Source organism: Mobula hypostoma, chromosome 13 (genome assembly GCF_963921235.1).
Source record: "Mobula hypostoma chromosome 13, sMobHyp1.1, whole genome shotgun sequence".
Taxonomy (NCBI): Eukaryota; Metazoa; Chordata; class Chondrichthyes; order Myliobatiformes; family Myliobatidae; genus Mobula; species Mobula hypostoma.
The window spans coordinates 97,582,141-97,594,172 of NC_086109.1; the positions used below are offsets into that span (position 1 = coordinate 97,582,141).

General features: G+C 43.7%; 1 protein-coding gene across 2 annotated transcripts in view; it reads left to right on the plus strand.

Annotated features, from left to right (window-relative positions):
* Positions 1–5,419, plus strand: part of gatm (glycine amidinotransferase (L-arginine:glycine amidinotransferase)) — a 47,371-nt gene extending 41,952 nt beyond the window's left edge. For both annotated transcript variants that reach the window (XM_063066316.1, XM_063066314.1), the window contains exon 9: positions 143–5,419. In XM_063066316.1, the coding sequence (XP_062922386.1) occupies positions 143–255 (113 nt within the window). In that variant the 3' untranslated portion in view covers positions 256–5,419. The remainder of the gene's footprint in view (positions 1–142) is intronic.
* Positions 5,420–12,032: the final 6,613 nt, after the last annotated feature.

The window sequence follows — 12,032 nt, forward strand, 5'->3', positions numbered from 1 at the left end:
AGCAGTGAGTAGTCATTAGCATATTCCCAATGAACAGATGCTTTCCCATTATCCCAATATTTGTCTGTTACAATAAGGCTTACGTACTGCAGCAACACCAACAGGAGTTCCTGGTTAACTGAGAATTCCTCTTTTCCTTTAGGAATTGCCACAGTTAAAGTCGACATCCGGAATGCCAATTCTTTGGGCGGAAGCTTTCATTGCTGGACATGTGACATCCGTCGCCGTGGCACCCTCCAATCGTACTTTGACTGAGCATTGCCGGGGTCTCTCTTCTAATAACTTAAAAGGCTTTTGGAATGTTGGTCTTCATCTCAAGGGACTAGAACACCAAGTGGTGACAATGACCTATGGAATTGAGATTAATCTCCATTCAATTAGAGGATAAATTCTTTTGTAGTGTTCGCTGCAGATTCACCTGGATCAATTCACCAGGGTTGAAAATAATTGAATCATGAAGACAGGAGAAAGAGTCCATTCAGTCCTCTGTGTGTTTGCTGATCCACCTTCTTCCCATAGCCTAGCTCTCTCCAGTACCCCTCGATTTCCTGTTGGAAGCACGGATTCTGTTTCAGTCCTCCTACAGCCTTTGCTCAAGGTGTTGACTGTATCCCCAGGTTCCTGACCTGCCTGCTAACCTACTGACTGGGCATTCCTCTGTGCATCATTCATGTGCCTCCTTTGCCTTTCATATTCACGTGTCTAAAGTCCATCACAATGCCTGATTCCAGTACTACCCTGAGTAACTCATTTCAAACGTCCACACTCTCTGCAAAAAGAAACTTGCCCCTCGCACCATCTTTAAATATCTCCCCTCTGACCTTAAAGGCATGTGCTCTGGTGTTTGACATTTCTATTGGGGGGGGCCTATGCCTCTTATAACCTTAAAAAATTCTTCTGTCCCCTCTTAGTCTCCAGCGCTCTAGGGAGGACAACCCAAGTTTGTGCAATCTCTCCATTCTTCATACTCTCTAATCTTGGCAGCAGCCTGGCGAACCTCTTCTGCATCCTCTCCAGAGTGTCCACATCCTTCCTATAGTGTGGTGACCAGAAGTGCAGGCAATACTCCCAAGTGTGGTTGGACTGAAGTTTTATACAGCTGCAGTACGACTTGCTTACTCTACTAATGCAGGTAAGCATGCCATACGCCTTCTTTACCACCATTTATGTAGCCCTTACAGTGAACTATGGACCTGGACATCAAGATCCCTCTGTACGTCAATGCTACTAAAGGGTCCACACTAACTGTACACGCTGTCCTTCCATTTGACACCCCAGAGTGCAACACCTCACACTTGCCTGGATTAAACTCTACCTGCCACTTCTCTAACAGTATCTGTAACTAATCTATATCCTAAGTATTTTTTGAGTGTATTGTCCACAACTCCACCAATCTTGGTGTCACCCACAAACTTGCAGATCCACCATCGACATTTTCAACCAGATCATTGATATATACCACAAACAACTGATGTCCCGCACTGATCTTTGTGGAACGCCACTGGTCACGGACCTCCAGCCAGAATAGCCGCCTTCCACTTCTACCCTCTGTTCTTCTATGGACAAGCCAGTTCACTTTGAATCCCATGTATCTTCTGATGCAACCTAGCACAAGGCACCTTGTCAAATGCCTCATGTCCATGTAAATAATGTAAACTGCTTTGCCCTCGTTCAGCACCTTTGACACCTTCTCAAAAAACTAATCAAGTTTGTAAGGCATAACCTAACCTGTGCAAAGCTATGCCTTTCCAAATGCACATAAATCCTATTCTTCAGTATCCTCTCCCTATCACTGACGTGAGGTTCACTGGCCCATAGTTCCGTCGATTATATCTATTTCCTTTCTTGGACACAACATCTGTCACTCTCCAGTCCTCTGGGACCTCACCTATTGTTAGTGAAGACACCAAGATCTTTGTCAAAGCCCCAGCAATCTCTTCACTTGCTTCTTTCAATATTCTGGGATATATATCATCAGGCCCTGGGGACTTACCTACCTTGATGCTCTGAGAGGAGCCAGCACTACCTTTTCCTTAATCTCCAAATGTCCCAGCACATGAGCATGTCCCACTCTGCGTTCACTCTCTCCCAATCCTTCTCCTCAGTAAATACTGACACAAAGTACTCATTTAGTACCTGAGCCATTTGCTCTGACTCCCAGGACAAATTCCTTCCTTTATCCTTAGGTGGACCTAACCTGTCCTTAGTTATCCTCTTTTTTTGATGTATAAAATACCCTGTAATTCTCCTTGATCCTGCTTACAAGGACATTTCATGGTCACATTTGGTTTCCTAATCATCTGCTTCAGCACTTTCCTACTCTCTTTATATTCCACAAGGGCCCACTCTAATTTCTGCTTCCCAAACCTTACGTATGCTTCCATTTCCTTCCTGACTAAATTCAGGCCTCTTGAGTCATGCAAGGTTCCCATGCCTTACCATCCTTGTCCTTGTTCTTTACCAGATATTCCGATCCTGAACTCTGGCCAGCGGGTCTTTTAAACTGCTCCCAGATATCAGATAGCAGCTGTTCCCTATCAACACCACTTAGCTTGTATCTTATCCTGTTTAAATTTGCCCTTCATCAATTTAGTCCCTTCCCGCAAGATCCAATTTTATTCTTGCTCATAACTATTTCAAAACATAATGAGTTGTGATTACTATTCCCAGAATATTTACTCACCCAACGTGGCTCATTTCCCAAAGCCAGGTTCAGTGTGTTCTCTCCTTCAGAGGGAGTTTCCACATATTCTTTCAAGAACCTTTATTATTTACCATTTCTTCACTGTTGTGAATATTTAATTAAACTTTCTTCATGGACTTGAAGAATGAACCCTCTCCACTGAAGCAAAGTTCGTCTTTACTGGGATTCACTGTGTTTCCATGACAACCCATTCAAAACCAATGTCTGGTCTGGCCATAGGACTCCCAGCAAAGAATTAACCTAAATTACAAAATATGATTCAGAGAACCCCTGCTTGCTTTTGTAGTCCTTGCCTCAATTTATAAAGACCAGGATTCCAAATGCCTTTTTAGTAACCTTCTCAACACAGCATAGACTGACTCCTTCAGAAATGTGTTCCTTTGTTCTGACAACCTCTTTTCTATTGCCTCTCTCCTCAAAATAATGCTGAGTTTGAGAACAAAGTGCAACTTTCAAAATTGTGGTGGATAATTTTATTTTCTTGGACAAGATTATTAAAGCTTGTGGAATAAAGGTGGGTAGATCAGCTATGATTATTCGAATGTTTGAACCTCATGGAGCAGGAAGGCACTTGTTCTTCTTACAGCCCAAGCCTGAACGTAGGCTGGGTTGACTTTGGTCAAACATGTGCATGAACTGTGGTTTGTATTTGATCAGCAATGCCCGTTCAAAGCTGCTTTTTGTCACTCTCTTTCCAGGAGAGGTACTGTATTCATATTCCCTTGTAATCTGTAACAGAAGTCCTCTGGCTGACTTACAAACATTTCCTCCTCATGAATAACTATGGCTTCTCAGTTGTTCTTTCAGGGTCACGGGTTATTAAAGTTTATGTGAAGCTGCTCTTCGTCTTCACTTGTACTGTTGTCATTCTCAGGTACAAAATTTTGGCAAGTTACTCCACTGGATTACAACATTTTAAATTAAATTGAGGACCATGTTTGTATTTGATGTAGGAACTGGCAGATTTGCAATGCTCATTTTAAAATCTTGTCTGAAATTTCATTTGGCAGCTGAACACGGTAAGGCAAATGATTGGGCATGGACCAGTTTCACAAAATGCCTGTCTGTCACCTCCTGGTGTGGAGTCCCAGCTCTTCCTGAAAGGTGGAGCCACTCTTAGGCTCCGCTAACTTTAGGCATATCACCACTTGGTCGAACGTCCCAAAGAAATGTTGCTTCACACCAGCTGGAGAGATTCATTACAGAGTACACCCCTTCCATTGCCAGCCCCCAGGGAATTTTCCCTCCCATTAAAATGCAGAAAGTCCAGGATAAAACAGAAAACTTTCAAAAGACAACTCAGTTGGTCAGGCGGTATCTGTCGAGGTAGAAACAAAATGACAGAAGTGAGATGTTAGCTGTTACCTACTTTCTTCACAGTTACCGCCTGACTGACTGACAGATTGTTTCTGATGACCACTTCCAGGATGATTTGTGTTACTGGGAAACTCACTGGGGGGGGGGGGTGCCTCTGTATTCTGATACAGAGTTCACACTGTGGAGCTGTGTCAGTCTCCCTGTGCAGCAGAGGAACTTGGACAAGGGCTGTTGGTACTGCAGGGAACTGTGCGGCTGGTGCAAATGGCGGCCACTTGCCTTGTGCCTGCCAGACTGCTGCATCTCCCCCACCAGCTACCTGACTGCCGCAGAGTTGCTGAAATCACAGGCTCCAGCCACCTTGCAATCTGCTCTGTCCCTTCCTTTCCACCAATACTTCCCCCGGCCATAGCCCAACCACGCGTGCCAACACCAAAACTACTTTAGGCTGTAGTATTCCTGGGCATAAACCCATTTTAGAACTATTTTTAATCGATCTGGAAATCAAAAGCAACAAAAAAAAAGCTATTGATTGGTGATTTATTGCTTGGTGATTTTTTTAAAATCACCTTTGGCTCACCCTGTCTATGCTGGCTCCTAATCAGCTCATAATCAGCTTTGTCAACATCCTCTCAATGTGAAGTGTTCCAATTAAGACTGGAACACCCATCATTTGCCTTCATTTCATTGGTTTTAAGTCTTTCCTTGTTTGTCTTGAATGCTAAAGTTAATTGAACCGCAACGAGTATTGCATGCAGGATGTTGGACATTGCTTGAAGTCACTGCTGCCTGAGGAAATGTGTTGGACTTCAGCTTTGAAATAAAACAATGTGAAAGTTAGTTTGTGGGAACAGTTTTCTGAGTGGATTGAGATTGAGGAGTTGGAGAATTCATGCCACAGTCCAGCAGAGGGTGCTCCGGCCCAACAGATGTGACCAGAGGATGGTGGAGCATGGCAGAGCCCAGCAGGCCCTCTGGCCCACCCTCTCTATGCTGGCTCCTGGCTCCTGTCTCCCCCTCCCTATATACAGACATTCTTCATCCGCCATCTGTTCCAGGGAGACCATGCGTGCAGCCTGCCACAGCACTCCGTGTTCTGGGGGAGGAAACCCGATTACAGCAACTCTTCCCTATCCTCCCTCTGGCCCCCTGCACTTTCAATCCCCTGTCCCTTTCCTCCCCATGGTGTCTGTGGGCAATTGTTTCCCAGTTACATAGGACTGCATCATTTGCTATTCAGAATTACAAACCTATTCTGCAAACATTGTCTGTTTCCCAAAAACAAGCTGGTAGAAGTGAAGGAAGTAATGAAATTGCAAGATGTATTTAGTCCATGGTTTACTTGTGTTTTACTGCAGATGTTGAATGAGCATGAAAAGTATTTATAATTCTTCTTCTTAATAAAATATATTGAATGTACTTTCTGGAGGCTGGAGTGTGACTGATTATAAACACAAGCAGTACTGCAGATACTGGAAATCTACAGCCATACACGGGGTTTCGGTCTGAAACGTCAACCGTTTATTCCCATCTGTAGATAATGCCTGACCTGCTGAACTCCTCCAGCACATTGAGACTAAATGTAATTCTTGCTCGAGCATATTATTCCATTCATTGGGTCAAAAGCTGATAGTTTGATGATGGGAAGTTTAGAGTCGTACTTATAGGCAGAAACTGCATAAGTTCTAATGTGAATCATTGAATTTGGTCTCGATGGGATCACACAGCAGAGAAACAGGTCACTCTAACATGAATCATTGAATTCAGTCTCGATGCGGTCACTCTAACAGAAAAACTGCAGAAATTCGAACATGGATCATTGAATTCAGTCTTGATGGGGTCACACAGCAGAGAAACAGGCCATTTAGCCCAACTCATTCATGCCAACTAAAGTTCTACCTAAGCTCATCCCATTCGCTCACATTTGGCCCAATATATCCCTAAATCTTTCCTATTCACATACTTATCCAAATGCCCTTTAGGTCTTGATATTGTATCTGTCTCACCTGCTTTCTCTTGCAGCTCTTTCCAAGTACCCACCACTCTCTTACATAGAAACATAGAAAATAGGTGCAGGAGTAGGCCATTCGGCCCTTCGAGCCTGCACCGCCATTCATATGATCACGGCTGATCATCCAACTCAGAACCCTGTACCTGCCTTCCCTCCATACCCCCTGATCCCTTTAGCCACAAGGGCCATATCTAACTCCCTCTTGATGAAGAAGATCCCCTACAGGCCCCTTTAAAACTTTCCCTTTCATCTTGACTGATGTTTTCTGGGTCCTCTTCCCCTGGGAAAAACACTGTGCATTTACCCCATCTAGACCAATCACAATTACGTTCACCTCTATGAAGTCACCCCTCAATCTCCTACACTCCAAAGCCTGCCAACATCTCCAATATCTCTCAGACTCTCAAGCCATGGCAACATTCTCATAAATCTTCTTTGAACTCTGCCGGTTGAATCACACTCTTCCTACAACAGAGTGACCGAAACTGTGCACTGTGCACAAAGTGCTGCCTCGCCAACATCTTGTTCGACTGCAACATAACATTCCAACTCATCTACTCAATGAAGGCCAGCATACCAAACACTGTCTTCACTTCTCTATATACCTGCAGTCTTACTCTCAGCAAACTATGTTCCCATACCCCTAGGTCCCTCTGTTGCACAACACATCCCAGCACCCCAACATTCACTGTATAAATCCTACACTGTTTTGACTTCTCCAAATGCAATACCTCAAAGTTCAAAGTAAAACTTATTATCAGAGTTCATACCTGTCTCCATTCACTTCCTTAGACTAAACACCATTTGACAAACCTCAGCCAGCCCACTTACTCAGTTGATTTGGATCCCTCTGTAACAACTGATAATGATCTCATTTCATGTGTAAGCTGGGTGTTGGCCTAAACAACCAGCTCAATTGCAGTGTTGGACGTTGGTCACGATGGCCTGCAGAAGAGTGAAGCACAGCTGCATCGTGACTTACGAACTTGCTAGAATCAGAATCTGGGTTATTATTACTGACTAACGTCTGCTGTTTTGTGGCTGCAGTACAGTCCAATACATTAAAAATATCTGCAAGCAATGACAGAGAGAGAGAGCAAGCAAGCAAAAAAGAGGGGGGGGGGAGAAAGAAGAAGATAAAAGAAATAACGAGATTGTGTTGATGACTGTTCAGAAATCTGATGGTGGAGGAGAAGAAGCTGTTTGAAGAGCAACATAAAGGTTACAGCCAACAGCAGCTGCATTACATCTGTGATTACCCTTCAGAGGATGGCATTGGTAGTGAATAACTTATATCTTTAATATTTGTAATCCAGGGAGCGGGAAACGCAGAATCAATTATCGCTGTGATGATTGTACATTCTAGTATCAATTGTTTGGCGACAATAAAGTATAAAGTATAAAAGTATATCTGTGAAAGAGATCTGGTGACATAAACTCTTCTCTGTTCACTGCACAGGAGACCCAGTACAGACTCTGTTTTAGGTTGTTAGTGGTTGTAGGGAAGGAGGTGGTACAAATTTGTAACCAAAGGACAAGACAAATCTGATCTTAAGCTGTCAGTCAGGTTACAAACTGCACCAATCTCTGAGGGTTTATGGCCATGGTAACCTCTGCTTTAGATCACCATCTGGTGACGAGTCTGAACAAAGCAGGGTACAGTAGCATGGCACTACTACAGAGCCAGCGACCTGGGTTCAATTGCAAGTTCTTTATTTGTTCTTCCCGTGACTGTGCAGGTTTCCTTGCACGTTCCAGACGTACGTGTTAGTGGGTCAATTGGTCACATGGGTGTAATTGATCAAAGTGAGCTGGAAGGGCCGGTGACTGCCATTTCCCTAAATAAATAGCTAAAAGTAAAATTGCCAGTGGCTAGTATATTGGGCACACATCTCAGCCTGTAAGCAGCAGGTAACTTCAAAATTTCAAGCAAGGATCTACTGGGCCATCCCCTGTAAGAGACTTTGAATGAGCCAGATCTCCAGCATCATTTACTCCCTTAGAAATACAGTGCCTTTCCGGCCCGCTGAACCATGCCACACAGCAACCCACCTATTTCACCCTCGCATAATCACCAGACAATTTACAACGACCAATTAACGTACTAACTGGTATGTTTTTGGACTGTGGGAGGAGACCAGAGCGCCCGTAGAACATGCATACTCCTCGGAGATAGTGGTGGGAATTGATCCCCGGTCACTGGAGCTATAGAAGCATTATGCTAACCGCTACACTACGTTCCCTTTTGCTAGTAAACCTACTGGTTAACTAGTCCACAAAACAGACAGAATCTTCCAGTAGCCACCCACTTCAACTCTGCTTCCCACTTTCATTCAGATATGTCCATACATGGCCTCCTCTGCTGCCATGCTGAGGCTAAACTCAGGTTGGAGGAGCAACACCTCATATACCGTCTAGTTAGTCTCCAGTCCCTTGGTATGAACATAGAATTCACCAACTTCCAGTAATTCCCTCCCCCTCCCTTCCCCTATCCCTATGTCACTCTGCCCCCTCCCCCAGCTGCCTATCACCTCCCTCATGGTTCCGCCTCCTTCTACTACCCATCGCGTTTTCCCCTATTCCTTCTTCACCTTTCCTGCCTATCCCCTCCCTGCCTCCCTTCCCCCACCCCTTTATCTTTCCCCTTACTGGTTTTTCACCTGGAACCTACCAGCCTTCTCCTTCCCACCCTCCCCCCACCTTCTTTATAGGGCCTCTGCTCCTTCCCCCTACAGTCCTGATGAAGGGTTCCGGCCGGAAACGTCGACTGATCTTTTCCACGGGTGCTGCCCGACCTGCTGAGTTCCTCCAGCATGTTGTGAGTGTTGCTTTGATCCCAGCATCTGCAGATTATTTTGTGTTTACTTCCTCATGAACTCCCTACTAGCTGTCACTACTTGTGCACCAACCACCCCATCTTCTGCCTCTTCACTTCAGTTCCCACCCCCCGCAAATCTAGCTTAAGCTCTCCCCAATAGCATTAGCAAACCTCTCTCCCAATAAGCAATTGACCTACTCATCCACATTCCTCTGTGATGAGGGAGGAAACTGGAAAATTCAGTAGAAACCCTTCAAGGATAGGTTTGTGCAAACTCCACATAAACAGTATGCCAGGCCAGGACTGAAGTGCACTGTCAGAGTTCAGCCATAATTTGCTCTTCACTAGAAATAACTTGCCCAACCCAAGCATCTCCATTCCAAAAAACCAGTGAGTATGTCTGTTACGTAACCGGCAACAATGATTATCAATCGAGTCAGGTTATATAAAAACAACCAAACCTTTATTAAACACGGATAAACAATAAAAAAAAACAAAAACCTTAACTGGAAGTTAACCATTATGTGGCCATTCAACAAATCACCACTGGGTACTGGTTCTTAAAGCGATAATTGCAAAAACAATTCTTAAAGCGGTAAAGTCAAATACAGTTCTTAAAATGGTAAATTCGAAAGTCCAACAGATTTATACATTCAATTGGGAGAGACGTCCCTGGAGAAGGATTTCTTCATAGGCGCGACTTTCCTGCTGGTTCTGTCCAAAAGGATTCACGATGAAGGAAATAAACAGCTTAAAACAACTGGCCTTTCTTCTGGCCAGCAAATCCTGCATGAACTACCTTGCTCTTTTGGCAGGAGTTATCCTCGATGCAGGTTGCTACTTCTTCAACGAAGACTCAATAAGGTCGATCCTTTATTAAACTGTCGAACATTCCCGACTTCTCTTAATCCTTCATATCCTGTACTTCGATAAAGTCTTCACTCTCCAATACTATTGAAAAGGTACATCAACAAATCGGGCAGAAATGGGTAAACTGCCAATCCAGCATTATTGTACCTTACAATAGAACGTAACATTCCATTTTTAAAATGAAACTGCATCATAAAACAAATACGCAACGGAACGGAGACATTGACTAATGTTCTAGCTGGAAAACTAACTGCGTCACCAAGGGTCTTCCCTTTAATACCCGTGGCGAACATGTCATCATGTGATCTCACATCGGCGGGAAAATTACATCAGGTGACCTCCAAAAGACCATTACATCATTCTCACAAGAAAGTCACAAGATCTCCTTGAGGTATGTAACATTTCTCAGTGTGGCAGTCACTGGATATGATCCTTGCATATAGCCTGAGATAAGAAGCTCAAAGTCCATCTTTATCTACCACTGTTCATTTAAGATAGACTCCAAACCACAAGAATGTGACTAAAATAGCCCAGAGAACCATTTCGTTGTCAAAGGCTTGTTATGTTTGTCGACATGAATTGGGCACAGTCACTCCCAGTCCCATCGACCTCCTCACAAACCATAGGCTACTAGTTCTAAATCAGAGTATCTGTGCCATAAACTAGTCAGGCAATAATTGGAAACTTCACAGAGGTACCCGAGGCTCAGGAGTTCCCCCAATGTCAGAAAACAGAAGAGCTGGACATTGACTTCCGGAAGGAGTCGGTGTACATGCTCCTGTGTCAATGTGGTTGAGATTGAGAATTTCGAGTTGCTCTGTGTGAACCTGTGTGTGTGTCCTGGTCCAACCGTGTTGATGTCATGGCCAAGAAAGGTCACCAGTTCCTCAACTTCCGCAGGAAGTTAAAGAAATCTGGCACGTCGCTATCAGCTCTTAGCAATTTTCATAGATGCACCATAAAAAACATCCTATCTGAAGTGGATGAGACCACAAGAAACGGCGGAGTTGTAGACACAGCTCAGTACATCACAGTAAACAGCCTCCCCCCCATGGACTCTGACTCCATTTCTCACTGGCCTGCATTATCGAAAACTTCATCTACCTAGACATTCTGTCTTTTTCCTGCTTCCATCAGACAGAAGATATAAAAGCCTGGTAGCACATACCACCGAGCTCAAAGGCAATTCCTACCCTACTGTTATAAGACTATTAAATGGGTTTTAGTTATGGTATGTTGCACTGTTGTCCTCACAATCTACATCATTATGACCCTACTCTGCACTTTTCCTGTCACTGTTGCACCTCATTCTGAATTCTGTTACTGTTTAACCTGTTCTAGCTCAATGCACTGTGTAATTATTTAATCTGTGTGAACAGTATGCAACAGAACTTTTTCACTGTACCTCAATACCTGTAACAATTAATGATGAGCACACTCCAGGCATCATTCTAATAAAACTGCCCAGAATTGCTTCCAATCCATTCATACTCTTTCTTTACCTGACTAGTGCTCCTGATGTGGTTCTTTAGCAGCAAAGCTTAACCTTTCTACTATTGCATCCAGTAATGAACACTCTGATAAATTTCCTGATTATCTAATTTACATCAACGTATTCGATTTTTTGATAAATCATTCACTTGGACACTCGGATCCCTCTGCATTTCAAACCTTTGGAATTTATTGTCGTTTAGATAAGATAACATTCAATTTATTGCCAAATGGACCATTCCGCATTTTCCCACATTACACGGTATTCCACATTTTCCTAAGTTACGCATTATTCCCCATTCCACATTTTCCCACAGTACATGGAATTTCACATTATCCCATGTTACACGGTATTCCACATTCCAGAGTTTCCCACATTACGGGGTACTCCACATTCCACATTTTCCCATGATACACAGTATTCCATATTCCAGATATTCCCATGTTATGTGATATTCCCATTCTACATTTTCCCTCTTTACATGGTATTCCCCATTCCATATTTTCCCATGTTACGCAGTATTCCACATTCCACATTATCCCACAGTACACGGTATTCCACATTCCATATTTTCCGATGTTACACGGTATTCCCCGTACCACATTTTCCACGTTACATGGTATTCCACATTATTACATGGAGTTCCACATTCCACATTTTCCCGCATTATGCGGAATTCCACGTTCCACATATTCTGACATTACATGGTATTCTACACGTTCCCTGAGTTCATGGTCCATGTAGGTACCAATGACATGAGTAGGACAAGTGACAAGGCTCTGTGTAGGGAGCTAGGTGCTAAGTTAAAGTTCAAGACCAC